This window comes from Lytechinus pictus, chromosome 18, assembly GCF_037042905.1.
Source record: "Lytechinus pictus isolate F3 Inbred chromosome 18, Lp3.0, whole genome shotgun sequence".
Lineage (NCBI taxonomy): Eukaryota > Metazoa > Echinodermata > Echinoidea > Temnopleuroida > Toxopneustidae > Lytechinus > Lytechinus pictus.
In genome coordinates, this window is record NC_087262.1 from 10,809,252 (window position 1) to 10,832,306 (window position 23,055).

General features: G+C 36.8%; 1 protein-coding gene across 6 annotated transcripts in view; it reads right to left on the reverse strand.

Moving 5' to 3' along the window:
• Positions 1 to 6,736: 6,736 nt before the first annotated feature.
• LOC129282206 (heterogeneous nuclear ribonucleoprotein A3 homolog 2-like) overlaps positions 6,737 to 23,055 on the reverse strand; it is a 39,483-nt gene continuing 23,164 nt past the window's right edge. For 2 of the 6 annotated variants that reach the window (XM_054918129.2, XM_064113264.1), the window contains exons 7-10: positions 16,968 to 17,024; positions 13,901 to 14,200; positions 8,624 to 8,733; positions 6,737 to 8,050 (exon numbers count right to left, since the gene is read on the reverse strand). In XM_054918129.2, coding sequence (XP_054774104.1) covers positions 8,663 to 8,733; positions 13,901 to 14,200; positions 16,968 to 17,024 — 428 coding nt within the window. In that variant the 3' untranslated portion in view covers positions 6,737 to 8,050; positions 8,624 to 8,662. Of the gene's footprint in view, positions 8,051 to 8,623; positions 8,734 to 13,888; positions 14,201 to 16,967; positions 17,025 to 23,055 lie in introns of all 6 variants that reach the window. The other 4 variants (XM_054918131.2, XM_064113265.1, XM_054918132.2 and 1 more) reach the window with 2 other exon arrangements.

A 23,055-nucleotide genomic window follows, 5' to 3' on the forward strand; every position in this document is an offset into this window, starting at 1 on the left:
TGTGGAATTACCTTTTTGTAACATTTTATGGTTCAGTCTAGTTGGTCCTTAATGTCAAATCTGTTAAAATTGAAATATTGTACATTTCAAACAATAAAAAAACAAAAAAAATAGTGAGTGAGGGACATCAATTCTCTCATTTTGCATGTGACTAAATTGTGCATATAAATATTTTGTGAAAAATAAGTGAAACTTTTAGAGTGTCGTAACTATTTTTCATTCGATTTTGATGAAATTTTCAGCATTATGCTTGTCTGATTTTTCTCTATTGATTTAACCCTCAAGCTCCCGGGGTATTTTGATTCTTGTCATTCCCGGGGGGAGGGCCATTATGGCCCCCCCTTAAGATCTCGGCCGCCGATCGCGCGAGCGACGCAAAAATTTGCACGCTGGTAGTGTGTGATGTAATCTACAAGGCTGTATGGTAAAATTTTCCAAAATATTGAGATTTTATTTTATATGAATTAATTATGCTAATTTATGCATAAATCATACTTTTTGCTCTAATTCACTAAATAAAGCTCCTAGAATGCTAATTTTTGGTAAAAATATTCTTTGTAGCATTCTTAACAATCGCAATTAAAAAAAACTTCGGTTTGGAAATCAATTTCTTATGTATTTTATTGTTTTATGAATTTCTTATGTATTTCTATGTTTTTTTACTTTTGGTTTTTTATTGTTTTTTCAATGGAAATCGTTCCAGACTTAATTCTGATCATAAACAAGGCAAAATTAATTAAGTTTAATCAGTAAAAGTAGAAATAATGATACATTTATGAATTTTGGCTAAATACACTATTTGCATTGGATTTGTACATGAAATCACGTTTATGAGCAATTTTGGGTCTGACATGCACGTATATAATGTTGCGTAATGTCGTAACCGCGTACCCGGGCGTCACAAATTTGGTCTCAAAATTTGCGCGAGACTTGAAAGTAAAAAGTCAGTGAGCGGCGAGGTAAAAAAAATTCGCGAAGCAGATATATCGCGAAAATTGTCGAGGGGGGGGCCATTATGGCCCCCCCCCCCCGGGAGAATTAGGGTTAAATAAACTTTTTTATAAGGTGGACTTGACCTATTCTATTATATATTATGTTTGTCCTCCAGGAATTAAAAAAATGGATTGACAATTGATTTAATGCAATAGATATTCATTGCTGAAACTTCTGTTATTATAAGGGAGACCGTGTCGTACACAGATGTAAAAATGTAATTATGATTTCTTGTAATAACATAAGAAAAAGGAAGGTAGGAACATGACATCATCAGCCTATCTATTGCATATTCATGATTGCATGCATCAGGGGCGGATCCAGGATTTTCCAAAAGGAAGGCACATTTTTCCGAGGAAAAATTTGACAAGCAAAAAAAAAAGGTTTTTAACCAAAAATTAATATTTTGTCCCCAAAAAAATTTGACAAGAAAAAAAGAAGGTCACTAAAAAAAGGGGAGGCACATTTCTGTTTTAATGGCATTTTATATTACAATTTTTTTATTTTGCTTCTCAAAGGGGGGGGGGGGCATGGACTGGCTGTGCCCCCTGCCCCCCCCCCCCCGGATTCGCCAGTGGCATGCATAGATAGAACTGTTTTTACAAACTATTGCCAAACTTTAAAATTTAATAACTCAAATGACTTTCTATCAGATTTTGAGCAAATTTTCAGCATTTTGCTTGGTGAATTAAATTCAAGTTAAATCTAAATTATTTTCAGCCTGGAGTACCCATTTAAAAGAGAACTTCACACTGATAAAATTTATTGTAAAAATAGAAGAAAAAATGGTAAAAAATATTGGCAAATTGTGAGAAAAATCCATGAAAAGAATAAAGTTATTAGAATTCTAATTATTTGTGATGTCATATGTGAGCAGCTTTTGTACTATCAATTGGTAAAATATCAATGAAAATTAGCTTAGCTGTGGTAATATAGGAGCGCCTTGAGCACCAGCTAGCAAGGTGGATACGTGCGCTATACAAATCCTATATTATTTAAAAAGAAAACAAAAATCAGACATCACATGAAGTTTATGCATTTTATATTATATAACATATGAGGCAGCTGCTCGTTTATGACGTCACAAATCCAAAACTATGAATTCTAATAACTTAATCTTTTAAGGATTTTCCTCAAACCTTCACCAATATTTTTTCTGCTATTTTTACAACAAACTTATCTTCGGGATGAACTTCCCCTATAAATGACTTTCATTAGAAAGAAACGTATAATTCGGTTCATTATTGCCTGCCAAGAATTAAGCAACATGTGAAATTTTCCTTTAAAAAAAAAATTGTTTACCGTATGTCGAGAAACAATGTATATTTGCAATAGTGAGTTAGATAGCTGACTAGTAGTGTAGATGGAGATGTGGATGACTGGAAGGGTTGAGAGAAATGCTGCCCTCTACTGCCAAGAGGCACATTTTGTGGCAGTAAACAAGACATGATTTATTTAGGATTAAAAGGAAAAGTTAACCAAAAGTGACAACTTTTTCTGGAAATATTACAGGAAAAAAATCAATCAAACTTATTTATTTTGTTGAAATAGTCCTCAATGTAATTTGACTGATGTTCAGAGGCTGCTTATAGGAGAAATTCCCACTAATTCCCGCTAAAAATAAAGAAGTAGGATAGGCAATTTTTTTTTTTTTTTGGGGGGGGGGGCCTTGCAAGGCCATCCTGACCAATTTTTGTGGCAGAAATTTTAGACTGCCACTGACCCCCCCCCCCCAACAAACTAGCCAATCCTGGATACACCCCCTGATACCAGTTTATAATATGGTAAATTGGGAGAGCTCTCCTGGGTACCATTTCAAAAAGACTTGTTATAACACATGCACAATAACAAATTTACCATCAACCAATCAGACTGAAGGATTTCAGTAGCTTTTAACTGTTACTGCAAATTTGTTTTATAAAAAGTTTTATGAAGCAGGCCCCTGGTCATAATTTAATCATCTCACCAACTGGCCAAATTGATATTTACAGTCGTGGCCTTTTCTTATATTTTCCTTTTCTCCTTTCACAAATATCATTTGAAGGATGTATATGTCCCTTTAAATGTCTTAGAAATGGATTTCCTGTTTTGGAAGTACATACCGGATCCCACTTTAAGGACTTTGGAGCAAATTTATGGGCATAAATCATGGGTTTTCCCCAATATATAGATACTGTCGGCTCATAGTCCATGCTCTGTACATGTATAGAAAATTCACCACAAAAAAATCAGACTATTTGGGTTTTAAAAAGGGCTTTCTTGATAAATTCACAATATATCCATACATAGGCATACAGAAAATTGTAACATGGAACTTCAAGAAAAAAATTTTGGGGGGAAGGGTAAATAATAATTGTTGGAAAGGTGGGGAAAAAAGTTTGCATGTTAATCTGTATAGAGGTGGCCTACCTGCATTACTTTCAAAAAGTTCCATTGCTATGAGTTGCTTTTTTATGCCTCAAATTTAAAAAATGTATGTATGACCCAAGTGCCCCCCCCCCCTCTCTCTCTCATTTTCTATCTTTCCCAATCTCCCACTTGATACAATAGGCAAATTCACTCAATTTGACAGTCTGCGCTTACATGTATAAAGTAAAACTTAATTAAGTGAGACCCAAGAAGTCCAAGTGGTGGTTTTACCAGCATTAGAAATTGTTTAGTGATGCCTCCTTTGAACAATGTTTGGGCCATCATTTATTTTTCAATGATTCATTAAAGCACAGATAAAAGGGCAAGATTTGACCCCCTCATACCACAGGTCAATCTGGGTCCAAACTTAAAAAGAGTTAAAATTGATCCAATCAATCTCAACTATATGGAAATCCCTCCATACCATAATTTTTTCTACAGGAAATTTGCAGTATCTCCTTAGTAAACAATAAGAATCACACTAAATCTTCAAGAGAATGATGAATGTACTAAGAATATACATTATTTAGAAAATATTTTGAACAAATTTGCATTTTAGATGTTGACGTTGCTGCCTGTCCATAGGTGTGACCGATCGGATCAATCACACTTCTTTGTTGTAGGAAATATTATGGTATGGATGAATTACCATTGAGTCGAGATTGATTGGATCAATCGAACTACTGTTCCTGAAGAAGGCCATTGTTTAGCTGTAAGCACTTCAACTCGTGTTTCTCCAACAATCCATGGTCCAGTGCCATAATGAGCCAAACAAATTTAAGAGGTCAGATACGCCATGCGGGACAATATTTGATAATAGCGGTGAGAGAGAAAATTTATTGATTTTGATAGAAAAGAAAATCTGATTTATGATAAATATTGACATCACAATCTGACAAGGATGGCATATTTCACTGTCTTTCCTTTCAATTCCTTTTCTCCCCCTTTTTTTTTTTGGGGGGGGGGGGCAAGACCCCCATCTGTACGCCAGCGAGTGCCATAATTGTATACCTCAAAGTGCAAAGAACCGAATTCGAAGCAATGAGAACGTCAATAATTTATACCTGCAAACCCAAACATCCAAGAAATAAGGAAAAAAAATTACCAAGAAACTTCCAGATACTAACAGATTTCTATTTCCATTCTGTACAGAAAAAGTGTTCTCCGAAATAGGAAAACACAGGTTAAAATGCGATTGCATTTTCCCCAAAGTGAATATTAATAGTGTATTTGATATGACCAGTTTGCATGTATTAAAAATGGCCCCCATTGATCATCTTACCCAGATCTGTGCCCCCCCCCCCCGACACACTAACACGTCTCTCTGTATATCATTTTTTGCTCAATGCCACCTCTTTTAACCACATCTGACCTTGTCACGCTATACCATGCTGTAAACTTGCAATCCACATCTTCAACATTTACGCACAAAAATCCACAAAATATTGCTCATAAGAATTTTCTAGTTTCTTCCATGTAGAACGTAGAGACTAATACGTTCGAACATATGTGCGCCGCCAACATTTGCTCTTGCTAAATTGCTCATTTCAAAAGAGAATGAACTGATAAATGGCAAATTGCTCTGAGGAAGAAAATAATCTGAGCCGACTGCTGAAAATTTGAACCAAGTCGAACAATGTAATAATTTCAACTTACCTGTTCCTTTGGATTTACTTTTTTTTACAATACTTTTGGACTTTGGTTAGATTTCCCTTTAATAATTCCTTTGACAATAAAGATTGTGAGAGCGGTTTGAGAGGAAAATTGGTCTTAGGTTCTTTTCAAGTGAGCAATTGGTGTAGGAGCAAATGTTGCAGGATCCATACAACAGGGGAGCGTTTCATCAACATTTTTGTCTGACAAGTTGTCCAATCTGACATCTTTCCTTTATTCTGATTGGCTGACAAGCACTGCAACTATGGTAACTGTCGGATAAAACGTCCAACATGTTCTTTCATGAAACACTCCCCTGATCTCATTTCACCACACACAGATTCCAAACGCATCTCCATATTACAATTACCTGCTGTGTATGTATTTACAAGGAATAAAGTGAAACATTTTTTTGCACAAATCGAAAGGGTGTGTATATCGACTTCCACGTCATAAATCTATCATAACCACATTAATGTGTTCCAATTTAAGAGAAATTTGACCTAAAAGAGGTATTAAACACGTTTTGAATATTCTGGTCTAAACATTGCTTTGACTTGCACGATTACTCGACTTGTGGAAGGTCGACTTAGGCAGATATAAATTAACTTCAAATTTGATACAAATTTTTAATATTTGCTTACAGAATTTTCCCTGAAAACTGACTCTTGTTTCAAGCTGGGTTGAGTTTATCGCCAATACCAAATTGACCTTTTTTACATTTTTTTCAATTCTTTAAGAAAACAGACTTGAAAATTTGCTTCCATTGTTTGTTCAGGTTTTTTTTTTTTGGGGGGGGGGGGGGCAACAATGTTTCACTGCATTCCATAGCATGTTGTATGACTTATAATGAGCTCAACCTTGCACAAGTAGTATTCGACTGGAAATATAAAATAGAAAATAGAATAGTTTTGATTGGAAAAACCCTATAGGGCTTCTGTCATATTGACCAGTTTTGAATAGTTTAGTCCAATAAGAATTTCAATTTGTAAAATGTGAATTGCACAATTACGTGTAGTTCTGGCAATAACATGTCAAATTATGCAGAGATTGCCTGCAAAGCATTTTATTTCTTTTTTTTCCTTCTTTTTTCCAACTTGTGCAAGGTTAAATGAATTTGAATGTAGATAAAGCAAATAAAATGTGTACATTTGAGTGTACAAATCTGTGTTAACGGTTAGGGATGGTGAAATATGGGAGATTATGATTAATTTTAAGTTTTTTAACTACCTCTACTTAAAGCTTCCATCTGCCCAAATTATGTAATTGCCCCTTACTTAAAAATTCATACTATAGAAATAATAATTATGGCTCCCATTTTTTTTTTTAGATAAAGAGTTAAATTTTAAATAAGCAACATAGAAAACCCTTATTTCAGGTGTACTTTGTGGAAGTAAATTTAAGGAGAGTTGTTGGGTGTATTTTACTGACTAATAAATAAACTTTAAGGCAACTAAATGGATAATTATCTCTTATGGGGATATTTGATTAAGAAGACAATCTATGGGCACTAAAGGGGTCGAGGCTAAAACTTTAAAACAGAAGGAATAGTGGTGGATTCATGAAAGAAAATCAGGCATAGTTTCATACACGCAACTTCCAAAAACAAACGTTGAAAAAAAAAGACTGTCTTCAGTGCACAAGTTTTCACATTTTCATTTTTTTTTCATGTTTTTTCCACTTTTGTATAAAAAAATTGATAAGATAAAAAAAATCAGTCAATAAAAAATAACATAAAACTTTTGGGCAGTCGTGTCGTTTGGCAAATTGCATCATATTCACTCGACAGTGCACGGCCCATTTCACATAAATACTGGAATGTGGCGATTTGCCTCCTTTTTCGAAGAAGACATCTTACCAATTCCCACACGTCATGTACATAATATATTAAAATGGTGAACTGTGTTATGATTTTATATTTATAAGGGGGCAAGAGACATACTAAATCCTATGATTAAAAATGGGAACTCAATTTTAGATTTTGTATTTAATTGCAAGTAATATCAAATTATGTTTTATCTTAGATGTTAATCTTAATTTTATGTTAAATCTTAAAATTACGTTTATCTTAAATTCATTAAAAAAACACAAAACGGAAGAGATGGAGAATTTAACACTAGCCTTTACAGGACTTGAGTTTTTAAAATACCAATAGGAATGGAATTTTATTTTAACCAATTAGAACTCAAGGCAAAAAATTACTACATGAAATAAATGGAAGTTACATAAGAAAGGCCAAGCCACTAGATAGGAAAAATTTCACAAATACAAAGCTTATAATTGCAAGAAAAATATGACATACATTTTAACAAGGCAATGATTTGATTTGATGAGAAACACACCGGGGGCAAAAACAGAACAGAAAGGGGTTTTAAATCTTGGTTAAATTATAATACAATTGGTCATTAAAAAGGACAACCGGTTAATCTGTCTATCCCTTTTTTCTTCTCTCTCACATAATCTCTTCTCTCCTTTTTCATGGATGGAAGAGAATTGCAAATAAAAAATGATATCCAGAATACCACTGCGTGATTCATATGCACATTCAGAAAACGTTTTTGTGTCGCAGAATTTTTTTTTTTCATTTTCTTTTTCTCAAAAAACTGTTTTGATTCGCTTTGGTACAGATGAGCTAATTATACATTTCATCCTCTTCATTCCTCCCCCGAGTCCATATATTGTAGAGTTTCACAGGGACAATTACGTTAAGAATCAATTTTTTTTTGCAAGAGCTAGAATCTTTTGCACTCCTCTCAGAAAGACATGGGTGCTAAGAGTTGTCCTTGTGAAACTCCGGATCCTTCGCCATCGATAAGCCACGCCTCACGGAAGATAACATATACAGCAATTCCACAAATTCATTCGCCAATACACTTCGTTCAAGTCTCTACTCCAAACACTTGCCCCTAATTTTCGTTTTCTGTACAAATTTTTTTTCCAATTTTTTTTTGGCAAAGGGGCAAGCATCGACTTCTTACGAGTGTCCATCGTTAATCTGTAGACCAAAAAACAAAAAACAAAGAGTAAATTAGAATGTTTCAAAATCGATTGATCAGCATTCTGCAGAAAACATCTATAAAATACATGATATATAACACGGCAATTATATTTAGACGCATACATGTACAAACATATATTTTGAGCATTCAAGCGGCAGCACATATACACAGGCATATTATGTTCATCAATAAACTTGCAAACTCATAAAGATGGATGAAAATATACAAAGAAAAAAAAAGAGATGCAGCGTATAGTGATAGGTTGATGCAATGAAAGAAGGTGGTGGTGGTAGGGGATAGATTAGAATGTGAACACTGCTCATGTGTGAACAAATGATCCATGGCCAAAAAGTGTGAACACTACACCAAAAAAATATGACAAAAAAGGTTGTGGCTAAACTATCATAGTGCTATTCCATTTCTATCTCTGAAAGACAGATGAAAATTCAAATTTTTTAGAGTGGAAAAAAAAGGGTGAGGTGTGAAGTTGAGGAACTATGAAAAAGAACACAAAACACCTATTTTTTGTTGTTGTAGAGATGGAAATTCAAAGGATTATATTTAAATACCTGTATATGGGTCCCCCTTCTTGGCCTTAAAACACGTCTTTAGCGAGAGTAGGGGTGTTGGGCTCTGCCCCCACGTCGATCAACTGGGGCTTTGCCGGGCCCTGATTGTTCTGTAAGTAGTGAAAAATTACAAACGTCCCTTCTGAGTACAAAGTTATTTGACAAATTAACATCTGAACACTCTCTCTCTGACGTGAAAGATTATTTAGTAACGCCTTATCTATCTATGCTAGTCTCTGGAGGTGTGTGGGGCGGTGTACGGGGGAGGGGTGGGATGACCGACCATTCAAAACCAAGCAGAAAAGATCAGGGGAATTAGGTTCCCATGTGGAAACTTACGCTGGACGATCGGGTAAAAAGTCATTAATCCGCAGCAGCAGTGAACTGCCACATGCAGAACTTGAAGCCCAGAAAAAGCTTGATTGTTCGGTACCTTATCAAACGCTGGATCCCCCCCCCCCCCCTCCCTCCCCACTACCTATCTCAATCTACAGAGCAACTTAACTTGCACGGCCAAAATGCAAGTGTCCCTTTCCCGGAATGAATTTTCCCCAAGTTATGAAGAAAAAAAATGATAAAAACTCTGAACAATACTCGAGTTATGTCTCTGACACAATCTTCCGCTGAAGAAGAGACAAATATTACCATTTTGCCCTCACATGTTCAGTGTTCGACGTCGACGGAAGACTTCGAGGGAGCCCCTTCACCTCAGTACTTTTTCAGTATTTTTTTTTTTCTTTCTGATAAGCAGTAGAGAGAAAGGAAACCTCGGAAAGAAGGGACCAGAAGAGAAAAGAGTATTCTGCAACCTGTTTTGATTTCAGAGGGGTTCGAGGATAGAGGGGGGAGTTGCTGAAAATGATTGCTTGGATCATTTGGGGGGAAAAGGGGGTTGTGTCAGCCATGCAAGATGCATTGCATTGATTTGCAAGGGTGACAGAAGACAGGCAAAGGAATACTATTTTTTGTTTTCATGCATACAAATTTCAGCCTACAAAGAATATACTAGCAAATCACGAATGGAAAAAAAAAAAAGAGTTGCATCTGAGACATGGTACAAATGAAACATTAATAATAACCTACATGCAAGCACCGCATTTACCAAAACAGATTGTAAGCCGTAGCGAGCAGTGCCTTAGTTAAATTTATGAAAATTATGATTCTAGCTAGGAAATGAAATCTGTTATCAAAATATAATCACAGGTCTGTCAAAATAAATAAACATTACAAAATATTGAGTGAATAATATCAGATCATTTCTGTTTTGAGTTTTAACCCTAAGAAGACTGGGGGGGGGGGATTCAGCCCCCCTCACAAATCTGTTTGACCGCGTCGCTTGCTGACTTTTTACTTTAAAGTCTCGCGCAAATTTTGAGACCAAAATTGCGACCCCCGGGTACACGGTTTCTAAATCATGCAACATTTCGTAAGTGCATGAAGACCCAAAATTGCTCAAAAATGTTAATTCGTGTACAAATCCAATGTAAATAGTGTTTTTAGTCAAAATTCACAAATGTATCACTATATTTCCTTTTACAGATTAATTCCAATTTGTTTATGGTCAAAATAAAGTCCCAGACAATTTCCATTGAAAAATGAAGTCAAAAAACAAATAAATATATAAGAAATTTAGAAAACAATAAAATACATAAGAAATACATGCAATATTGAAACTTTTTTAAAGTACACTTAATCAGATCCCTATAAAGAATCTGGGTACCAATAATTAGCACTCTAGGCCCCTAGTAGGGGAATTTATTAGTTAACTCGAGCAAACTTTAGATTTTATGCATAAATTAGCATTATCAATCAGCAATGAGATTTTTCACAGAATTTGATCTTATTATTATTATGCCATGGGTAACGTGCGTGCCAAGTTTTCATCAAGATCACCCGATCGGCAGCAAAGCCCCCCACCCCAGTCTTGTTAGGCGTCAAAATAGCCGTTTCTATTTAGGGCAGAACATTTCAATCTTTGAATCAGATGCAAAGTGGGTTATGTAAGAAAGTCAATTTAGTCTTTACGCATAGGTAAAATTATTTCCAACAACATCAGAAAAGTCATATACAGTGTAGATTATGTCTTCGTATTGAAAATGAAATTCATCTCTAACCCTATTAAATAGACTGGGCTTATTAAATGCCTAAGACTGATTCAGCCCCCCCCCCCCCCTTATTATGCGTAAAATCAAAAGTTTGCTCTAATTAACTAAATAATGCCCCTAAAATGATACTTTTGGTTCACCTACTCTTAATAGGAATTTAATCAAATGCACAAGTTATTTTCTTATGCATTTTTATTGTTTTCTAAACTTCTTATGTATATCTTTGATTTGTTACTTTTGATTTTTATTGTTTTTTCAATGAAAATTGTCAGGGGCATTATTCTGACCATAATCAAGATAAAATAAATTGATTTTAATCAGTAAAAGGAAAAATAATGATACATTTATGAATTGTGTCTAAAAACACTATTTGCATTGGATTGGTACACAAATTCACATTTTTGAGCAATTTTGGGTCTGCATGCACTTTAATACAAATGTTTTCGCAATTTCGGATCCGCGTACCCGGGGGTCGCAATTTTGGTCTCAAAAGTTGCGCAAGACTTAAAAAGTAAAAAGCCAGCGAGCGCAGTAAAAAAAATTTGCGCGGCGGATTTATACCAAAAAATGTTGAGGGGGGCTCAATTAGCCCCCCCCCCCCCAAGTCTTATTAGGGTTAAGTCCACACAATCTCAAGATGGTCCATCCTAGTTTCATTTTTCATTTAGAAAGATATTTTGGTATTTTGGGGGGATTCTTTTCCCATTTTCACTCAGAATATCCAGACAATTGATATCTGGCAGAATTTTGATTAAAAATCATTGCTCAAAGAAGTATTGATCGAAGCAAAGTCAGCAAATTAATATGCAATGAAATATTAGATTGAATATATTTTACTTTTTAATGTCGAATTCAAATGCTCATGCACTGTATTTTTTTACACACAACATCCAGCATCATGCAAACTGGAGAATGTTTCAAGGTGTTTGTAAATATGCACGGCTTTATCAATGACTAGAATATGAAAATTTGCATCCTTTTCATGAATTATACAAACTATGACTATGTGTCAAAAGATTTCATGTTCATTTACAACAACTATATAATTAGACATGAATAATGTGTATTCATTGCAAAAATGTTCAACATTTGATATTCAGGTTCAGTTAACGCAACTGAGACACACAGCCACATTTTTCATATTCTAGACGTTAGTAAGGTCGTGCTTGATTTTAGAAACACTGTCGAGAAACAACCCCTGATTTTACCCTGAAACCATTGGTGTTTTGTTTTCAAGTTAACTGCTAGAATCACCTTCAGGTATTTGCTTCTGATTGCACAATCACCCAAAAAATTTCTTGAATTAAGAGCAAAATATTCGCAACTTTGTGTCGAAATGTTTGGAAGATTTTGATGAGAAAAGCAACTTCTCAATATAAACTTTTTGGGCGACTCAAGGCACATTTGTGGATTTCATATACGGTAAGGTATAAACTATTGCGCCAATTGTTTCAAGGGTTGTATAAGCATTCCATCAGAAGAAAAATGACAATCTACATGACACACATTCATCACTCATATTTTTGGTGCATGCATAAAACATTCAAATGAAATATAGTATAAAGTACAATTATCTGTGACCAGATGATAAATGATATCTTAATTCACATGACACTACTCTGATACAGGAATAAAAAGCCTGCCACTTACAAAACTTTAAATGAGAAAAGCTGTTCTTAATGTAAAGTTGCTTTAACCCTAACTAGGCTGGGCTTTTTTGGCTGTTCTGTGGCCGGGGGGGGGGGTTGATTCAACCCCCCCCTGAGATCTCGGCCGCCGATCGCGCGAGCGCCGCAAACATTTGCACGCTGGTAGTGTGCGATGTAATCTACAAGGCTGTATGGTAAAATTTTCCAAAATAATGAGATTTTATTTTATATGAATTAATTATGCTAATTTATGCATAAATCATACTTTTTGCTCTAATTCACTAAATAAAGCTCCTAGAATGCTAATTTTTGGTAAAAATATTCTTTGTAGCATTCTTAACAATGGCAATTGAAAAAAACTTCGGTTTGGAAATCAATTTCTTATGTATTTTATTGTTTTATGAATTTCTTATGTATTTCTTTGTTTTTCAACCTTTTGTTTTTCTTTGTTTTTTTCACCAGATTTATTGCACAACCTTTTTGAAGCATAATTATGCTAAAATCAATTGCTTTCAGCTGTTTGAAGTAGAAATAATCATATCTTTATGAATAAGATGAGAAAACTCAATTTGCATTGACTTTGTACACAAAATCACGTTTTGGAACAATTTTTGGTCTGACATGCACTTACAAAATGTTGCGTAATTTCGAAACCGCGTACCCGGGCGTCGTAAATTTGGTCTCAAAAGATGCGGGAGACTTAAAAGTATAAACTCTGCGAGTGGCGCGGTCAAAAAATTTCGCGCGGCGGAATGATCGCAGAAAATGTTGAGGGGGGGTTGATTCAACCCCCCCCCCCCCCGGCCATTTTAGGGTTAAAGAAAAGCAGAAAAATTAGACAAAAAATATTGGTAATTTTGCTGAAATCCAACTTATTGTCAGGATAATCTTTTCTGTTTTTAAGAACCTTTCTGTTCACACAATTTTTTTTTCCTGTTTATTGTCTTGAAGATTTACAGATTTATCTTGAAAAATAATAAGGGGCTGTTCTTGACCCCCCCCCCCCCCCCCCCCCCCCCCCGGCCTGGATAGGATCAAAGCCATTTCCTTGACATTAATCTTAGTATTTAACAGATCATAGTTCTTCCGATTTGGGGCTGATGAGTTAAAAAGCTGATCAAACATTAAGTAAAATGCTTCTTTTTTGGTCAATGTTTATTTGGCCCTGCTGCTGAAGGAGCTGCAATCAAATGCATCTAAAAAAATCAATTGCAACTCAATTTTGAGCAATGAAATGTAAGCATTAGGGACTTCCAGTTGACTTTTATGAAGTTGTGTTTGACATAGGCCTATAAGTTAACCTTTGACCTCCCATGACATTCCAAATCTAATGAGGGTCCTATCACAAGACCTATCTATTGCAAATGGTAATTGAATGTCCCAACAAGGCCAAAATACCTATAAATATCAGAGTAGTAGTCAATGTGAAGGAGATTCTTTCTAAAGCACTTTTGTGAACTTTAACAGAAAGAACAGAGTGGAAAGACGGAGGACATTGGCTTGTCAACAACCTTTTCATTTACCATATCCACTGTAGCCTCCGTAACCACCGCCACCGCCGCCGCCATAGCCGCCTCCGTATCCTCCACCACCGCCGCTGCTGTAGTCGCCGTATCCTCCGTAGCCGCCGCCACCTCCTTGGTTGTATCCTCCTTGGTTGTAACCTTGGTTATAGTCAGGGTAGTACCCAGGGCCAGCTTGGTATCCTTGGCCGCCACCGCCATAGCCGCCACCGCCGTAGCCACCACCGCCGTAGCCACCACCGCCGTAGCCACCACCGCCGTAGCTACCGCCGCCGCCACCACCAAAGTTACCATAGTAGCCTAGAAGGAAAAACAGAGAGGTTTTACATTTATTATCTCTAGGTATTCATAGGTTCGTAAGCATGGAACAGCAGGCTTCCCGGATTTGAACTGGCCGCAGCGGTCAGCCCGCATGGCAGGGTTGTGGACAAAACTCAGTTAAGATGCGCTAGCTCGCACCTCTTCTAAAAAACAACATAATTTTCAGTGACTTTTTATGAAATAATATAACTTAAACAAGGTACCGTAAATAACGGTCTATTAACCGCACCTTTTTCTCGGCGGGATAGAAGCAAAAGTCGGGGGTGCGGTTTATCCACGGTGACGGGTCTGAGCCAGCCCGTCGTAACCCCTCTGCCACATCGAGTGGCCGGGCATAGCCGCCCAGGGCAATGTCGTTTGAAGGGGTATGAGCTGCGGGTAATGAGAAGCGATTATAACGCACCCACCTTCATGACACTAATTTCGACTTTATTCTCGGTTCAAAGCAGCAAAGTTCCCTGGCTAAGTTCAAAGAGAAGCCAAGCATACTCGGTAATATTTTGTCACAGCTGAGCGAGCGCGAGAGTCGAGTTAGCTGAGCTAGCTTGCGTTGTATATATTGTGGTTATAGTGCGACTTAGGCTGGCGCTATTCATTTTAACCCTCAATCCCCTCCAAAGTCCCGTTTTGCGCCAGCTTATTTTTTCTTTCCCGTTTGCTTTTCATAAGATACCATGTACACCACGCAACGAGAGAGACGGCACGAAGCCGTAAAAACAACTGTAAAAAATGCAAATTTCTTTGTTTCTTGAACCTTCCAGTAATCCCGTATCCAAAATTCATGCTAAGACATCGAATGCTAGACAAATTCTGAAAGTGATTGTGAGTTTGTGATGCAAGAAATGTGAATGTTTCTTCCTCCTACGGCGGGAAAGACACAGATCATTATTTGATAAGATGTACTGGTACCGTATCGTAGTTTGCAATGTACAAGAACGGCAGTGCTGTGTGTGTGTACACTAGCACTGTGACTGTGAGGTGAGTGAGTGTGTAAGTGGCCAATATTGTCGGGACCTTTCTTTCTTGTAAACATTTGTAGATGAATTGATCAAGAACAGCAGATTTCCGCATACCGGTAATCTCTTTGGATACTTTGAAATCTTTAACTTAGTTTTTGTTTCTTCGTACCTCAAATATAATGTGAGGATTTTTTTTTTTTTTTGTCCAAAGTTGGGGGTGCGGTTTATAGTCCATTACTTACGGTATTCTCTTTATTATATTTAGAATAGTTGTCTGAACTCATATTGGTATATATCCTCACATACATCAAAAGGTTTTCAAAGCACGGGAAGAAGGGAAGAGGAAGTGTGCACAAGTTGCACCATCAAGTTGCCTGACTGGTTCATGACCAGACAGTGTGCCTGATTTTTCCAGCCAAACAGCGGCTCACAGTCTGCTCACTAACACTTCATAATAAATTGGTACTTATATAGCGCATAATCAATTGAAATTGCTCTATGCGCTTTGTACAAATTGCTCTCCAATATTACAGTTACACTACAACAAAATAAATATGTTTTAAAATTTCTTTTAAAAGATTCAACAGAAGTACATGATCGAAGGTGAATTGGTAAACTATTCCATTATTTGGAACCGCAAAAATCAAAACTAGCTTCCCCTGTTTTGAAACAACTCTAGGAATGTGTAAAATCGAAGTGTCTTCACTAGAACGAAGTCTACAATGTGGCCGGTGTGGGGATCTAAGTAAACTATAGAGGTATTCGGGTGCCATTTTATGCATACACTTAAAAACTTCATCAACACTTATCAACCTTTCTATTCACTTCCTAATTTCTTTATGCGCCTTGAGCTCACGGAAGGGTGGATTTGGCATTTTACAAATCACATTTTTTTTATCACATTGTTCCATGTTGCGAAATGGTATCGAAATATATCGATCGAATAAAATCAACTAGAAATTGCGATTGGCTGTTTTCGCGGTAATTCTGCAGGAGTATTAAACTAAAAAGTGCAAGCAATGCAAACAGAAATTAATGGGCCCATGCAACTGTGATTATAAAGATTCAGGCCGATGAATTCAAGCAAGAAAACTGAGAAATCCTGCTCAGGTACTATTATTTTCATAGCTCTACTTGGTTGATTTATTGTTTAGAAATATAGTATCATAAGGTCAAAAGTTTACATACACCCATGAAATTATTCACATGATACAGATGACGTTGGGATTAAAGTATATTTCAGGTGAAATTTTCTTTGGAAAAAAAGAAGTAATATTCATGTCAGATGTATTCTATTGTTTGTCATTAAATTTTCAAACATGATATGTCACCACTGAACTAAAAAGTGTAATCTGAAATGACTAGCACAGATATGAAATGTTTTGTCAAGTTTTTATTTTGAATTTGTCTAAAATATAAAGATTTGGGGGGGGGGGAAATGACACCTGTTTTTCAGCTACTGATGACAAAACAGTGTGAAAAGGGGCATGACATACTCATTTCTTTGAAATCAAATTCGTCATGATAGCACAAATGTTTTTTAAGATACAGTAAATTTAATGTTTGGCAAGTGTCAACTTTCCTTTGAATTCCCTTGGTGTATGTAAACTTTAGATATAGATAAGGCCTGAAAAGTTTGTTGATATTCAGTCTTTGGTGACACTGAATTTCTTATGTTTTTCTTAATCTAAACAGTCTGGCCATCCTCAGGCAAGCGCCAATGGAATGCCTGGTTTGGCTCGGGCTTCATTAATATATGTACAAAAACTGGAAATCCTTAGACATACCAGATTCTTCATATCCTCCGTAGCTTCCATATCCACCCTTGAACCCGGGACCAAATCCTACAATAAAAAAAAAAAATGATTTCAGCCAAAACCAATGTTAAAATGTGACCTGCCACCCCAAAAACCAACATTTAAGTCACCCAAAATAAATTTTGAGGTTTTCATTGAGCTTGAAGTAACATGTCCTAAGTTTTAAAATGATATATCGTTTGTCAAAATTGAACAACCCCAGAGATGCCAACCTGATCAAGAACATTTCAGTATTTTAAAGGCTGAAAATCAGTATTTTGGTAGGAAAATCACTTTTTTCACAGAAATACCATAGGACCACACATAACTTAATCTTTAAAAATCAGTAGTTTGCATGAAACCACCAGTATTCTTTCTCATTTTTCAGTAATAATTACTGAAAACCGGTACTACTTGGCAGCTCTGTAACCCTCATAAGTACTTGATTAATTGCAGGAGAAATTCTGCGAGAGTTTCAAAAAAATATATGAAAAAAACATCATTTGAAGTTCGGGGTTCACTCAAGCATTAGAAGTGCTCACTGTGTTATCTCCATAAAACTATTACTGCAAGTTTGCTATTATAACTAGTTTAACCCTATCCAGGCCAGGGCTTCGTGCAATATTTTCGCCGCGCAAAATTTTTTTACTGTGCCACTCGCTGACTTTTTACTTTCAAGTCTTGCGCAACTTTTAAGACCAGTTTTGCGTCACTCGGGTACGCGGTTCCGAAATTACGCAACATTACGTAAGTGCATGTCAGACCAAAAATTGCTCAAAAACGTGATTTCGTGTACAAAGTCAATGCAAATTGTGTTTTCAACCAAATATCTAAATGTATGATTATTTTTAGTCTTGCTGGTCTAAATGTATTTATTTTATGCTGTTTATGATCTCAGAAGAGTCCCAAACAAATTTCATTGAAAAAATAATGAAAAACAAAAGGTAAACAAGTGGAATGCCTCTGGCCGTCTCACCTGCATCACGCGATTCAATATAGCAGCAGTGCTGATTTTGAAAACTACTATAACTCGCACAAGATGTTCAGTGATACTTGGTTACTCTTATTTCCACGTTTTATGAACTAGACCAATACACTTATAGAGATATGATGGCAATTCAACAAATACCCCCATTATGGCCAAAGTTCATTGACCTTACATGACCTTTGACCTTGATCATGTGACCTGAAACTCGCACAGGATGTTCAGTGATACTTGATTAGTCTTATGTCCAAGTTTCAAGAGTCAGATCCATCAACTTTCAAAGTTATGAAGGTAATTCAACAGATACCCCCATTATGGCCAAAGTTCATTGACCTTTGACCTTGGTCATGTGACCTAAAATGTGCACAGGATGTTCAGTGATACTTGATTACTCTTATGTCCAAGTTTTATGAACTAGACCAACACACTTTCAAAGTTATGGCTGTAATTCAACAAATACCCCAATTTGGCCAAAGTTCATTGACCCTAAATGACCTTTGACCTTGATCATGTGACCTGAAACTTGCACAGGATGTTCAGTAATACTTGATTACTATTATGTCCAAGTTTCATGAATAAGATCCATAAACTTTCAAAGTTATGATGGTAATTCAACAGATACCCCCAATTCGGCCAAAGTTCATTGACCCTAAATGACCTTTGACCTTGGTCATGTGACGTGAAACTCATGCAGGATGTTCAGTGATACTTGATTAACCTTATGTATAAGTTTCATGAACTAGGTCCATATATTTTCTAAGTTATGATGACATTTCAAAAACTTAACCTTAGGTTAAGATTTTGATGTTGATTCCCCCAACATGGTCTAAGTTCATTGACCCTAAATGACCTTTGACCTTGGTCATGTGACATGAAACTCAGGCAGGATGTTTAGTAATACTTGATTAACCTTATGGCCAAGTTTCATGAACTAGGTCCATATACTTTTTAAGTTATGCTGTCATTTCAAAAACTTAACCTCAGGTTAAGATTTGGTGTTGACGCCGCCGCCGGAAAAGCGGCGCCTATAGTCTCACTCTGCTATGCAGGTGAGACAAAAAAAACCAGATAAATACATAAGAAATTGCAAAAAACAATATAATACATAAGAAATTGATCTGATATCGCAATTTGTTTCATGTACACTTGCTAAGAAGACCACAAAGAGTTTTTATAACAACAAGTGGAATGCCTCTGGCCGTCTCACCTGCATCACGCGATTCAATATAGCAGCAGTGCTGATTTTGAAAACTACTATAACTCGCACAAGATGTTCAGTGATACTTGGTTACTCTTATTTCCACGTTTTATGAACTAGACCAATACACTTATAGAGATATGATGGCAATTCAACAAATACCCCCAACGTGGCCAAAGTTCTTTGACCTTACATGACCTTTGACCTTGATCATGTGACCTGAAACTCGCACAGGATGTTCAGTGATACTTGATTACTATTATGTCCAAGTTTTATGAACTAGACCAACACACTTTCAAATTTATGGCTGTAATTCAACAAATACCCCAATTTGGCCAAAGTTCATTGACCCTAAATGACCTTTGACCTTGATCATGTGACCTGAAACTTGCACAGGATGTTCAGTAATACTTGATTACTATCATGTCCAAGTTTCATGAATCAGATCCATAAACTTTCAAAGTTATGATGGTAATTCAACAGATACCCCCAATTCGGCCAAAGTTCATTGACCCTAAATGACCTTTGACCTTGGTCATGTGACGTGAAACTCATGCAGGATGTTCAGTGATACTTGATTAACCTTATGTATAAGTTTCATGAACTAGGTCCATATATTTTCTAAGTTATGATGACATTTCAAAAACTTAACCTTAGGTTAAGATTTTGATGTTGATTCCCCCAACATGGTCTAAGTTCATTGACCCTAAATGACCTTTGACCTTGGTCATGTGACATGAAACTCAGGCAGGATGTTCAGTAATACTTGATTAACCTTATGGCCAAGTTTCATGAACTAGGTCCATATACTTTCTAAGTTATGCTGTCATTTCAAAAACTTAACCTCAGGTTAAGATTTGGTGTTGACGCCGCCGCCGCCGTCGGCGTCGGAAAAGCGGCGCCTATAGTCTCACTCTGCTATGCAGGTGAGACAAAAAAACATTTGGAGCTTTATTTAGGGAGATAGAGGGATAAGTATGATTTCGCATACTAATTACGCATAAATAAGCATAATCACTCAATAGCAATTTGCATGAAATAAATTACTATACAATTTTGTAGATTATGTCCCAGACAACCTGCGTGCAGATTTTCGGCGCGATCGCATGGTCACCGGCCGAGATCTCAAGGGGGGGCCTGAGAGGCCCCCCCCCCCCCCCCCCCCCGGCCGCGAAATTATTTTTCCCACCGAGTTCTGGACCAACATATGAATATTCATGACTTGCGTCTTCGGATTAAGAGTACGCATGCGCGTGGACTTTGCCTCGACCAGTGCCCGTCGTAAGCATTCACGTTCAGTTGCTCAGAATGAATTAGCATCGTCAAATTACCGGTACCTAGCTTACATAGTTACATAGGCCTTACAGGCTTAGATCTATGTATATATATCCAATTCTTAAACACTTATCAAACTAGCTGCCATTAATGGCAAGACATGTGCTAGGCTATATAGGGCTAGCGCATTAACTTTACCTCAAATCTGGACCTGTCTAATGCCTAATACTAATAGTAATAGCCGACTAATGCCATGGTTAACTTCGAACCGGTAAATTCCGAAATTTACGTTTGATTTTATTTACCATGGTTTAATATGTCTAGTCCGTATACAGAACCAGTCCTAGATCTAAAAAAAATATCTTAGTTCTAGTCTAGTCTCTAGATCTACACTAGTCTCTAGATCTAGACTCTGATTTACGCTGTATCAGCACGGAACAACTAGTGTACCAAAGGGGGGGGGGGGGCAGACTGCCCCCTGACGATTTACAACTGATCCAGGGGACGTGCCCCCCTCCCCTTTGAGAAACCAAATTAATTTGTAATGTCAAAATGCGCTTATGTCCCCTCTTTTGAACGTGAAGATCTTTTTTTTTTTTGCTTGTCAAATTTTTTTCAGCTAAGAAATCCTTAATTTGGGGTGAAGACAGGGATCAAGATCACTGACGTTAGTTTGTGCCTGACGTTAGAATACGTTCCATGCACTGCAGTGGCGTATAGCTAGGATTTTTTTCCTGGGGGGGGGTCCTTGCTTTTTCAGGGGGGGGCACGTGCCCCCCCCCCCTAGCTACGCCACTGATGCACTGGCGTACCTAAGATTTTCCAAAAGGGGGACAAATTTTTGGAGGATATTTCATCCACGAAAAATGTGACAAGCCCCCCCCCCAAAAAAAAAAAAAAAAAAAAAAAAAAAAAGATCTTCACGTTCAAAAGAGGGGACATACGTCTTTTTCATTGCATTTTTACACTACAAATTATTAATTTGGCTTCTCAAAGGGGGGGGGGGGGCACGTCCCCTAAATCAGTTGTGACTCGTCAGAGGGGCAGTCTGCCCCCCCCCCCCTTGGTACACTAGTGGTTCCATGCTGATACAGCGTAGATCAGAGTCTAGATCTAGAGACTAGACTCGAACTAAGATAATTTTTTTTAGATTTAGGACTGGTTTTGTATACGGACTAGACAAACCATGGCAAATAAGCTAACATTTGTCTAACCCTAATTAAACGTAAAGTTAGGAATTAACCAGTTCGAAGTTAACCATGGCATTAGTCGGCTATTCAGTGTTGTAGTCAAGGCTCAAACCTCCAAGGCCAAGGCTTCAATACCAAAGGCCAAGGCTAAGGCCAAGGCATGGAAACCCAAGGCCAAGGCCTGAAAACCTAGAGGCCAAGGCATTTCAAACTTACGATATCCAGAACAATGAACTAACAATACTTAGGCGGCAGACATCACACATGGTAAAATGTATGTGAGCGAGGGGACTGAGCGAGAAAAAATTTAACCTTTGTACATTTAAAACAAAAATAATTTCATGATAGAGACATATTAAAATAATGATATAGTTACCTGTGTACACATAATCCATAATTTTTTTAGGCGATTTACATTGCAATAATTATTATTACCACGGTCATCTGATCCTGGCATTCTCAACGGTTGTTTTTCTCCACTCCCTGGGACAGGGGCAGCATAAAATTATTATTGGGGGGGGGGGGGGTCAACGCCAAAAGGCACTCATTTATCAACATGAGTTTTTGTGCAAACAGATTCATGTATTTTTAAAATGAGATTATGAACTGCGTGAAGTAATTGTGTGTTTGTAGAAATTAAGTTGAGCAAAGGCTTTCTAAAGTGATTTTTAATTATAAGATAGATATTTTGATTTAGGTTTTACTTCTCAGCGACAAAGCATAGCCATAGCGAGCAAACGGTTTTGAAAAAAAAATCAATTCTGAAGTTGTAAAACTTGATTTATGGTCAATTATGGGGCTAATCATTGTTAAAAGGGCATCCTTGCGCAATGTTGCCAGCGCGAACCACCAGCTCAAACTTCTTGACATGTCGTGTAATAAGACATGGAAATTAAATATTCTGAGCTGGTTTTGTAATCATGAAAAAGATGTGTATCTATAACTAAAAAATAACTGTACGCTCGCTATTTTTTTTATATACTGACCAGTAAAGGAAGCAGTTAAAGGGGAATCCAACCCAAATAAAAATTCGTTTTTATAAGGAAAAGAAAAATCAGACAAGTTGATAGGTGAAAGTTTGAACAATATTGGACAAACAACAAGAAAGTTATGAATTTTTAAAAGTTGTAAATATTGGTAATCACTATACCCATGGAGACTTCAAATTGGCCGCATATGGGATGTCATAGTGATGTAAGGCAAGGACTACTCTTCCATGTACTCCAATACATATTATGGCTAAAATGTGATTTTTCCCAAAAGTTTTATTTCAAATTAATATTTTTCTTTCATGAGGACATAAAACAATATACTACCTGTGTTATATTTAGATTACTGCCCCAGGGGAATGGGTACTTAGGAGAAAACCACTAATCCCTGATAATAAAGTACATGGCCTATGGGAAAGTTGTCCTTGCCCCTTGTCATAAT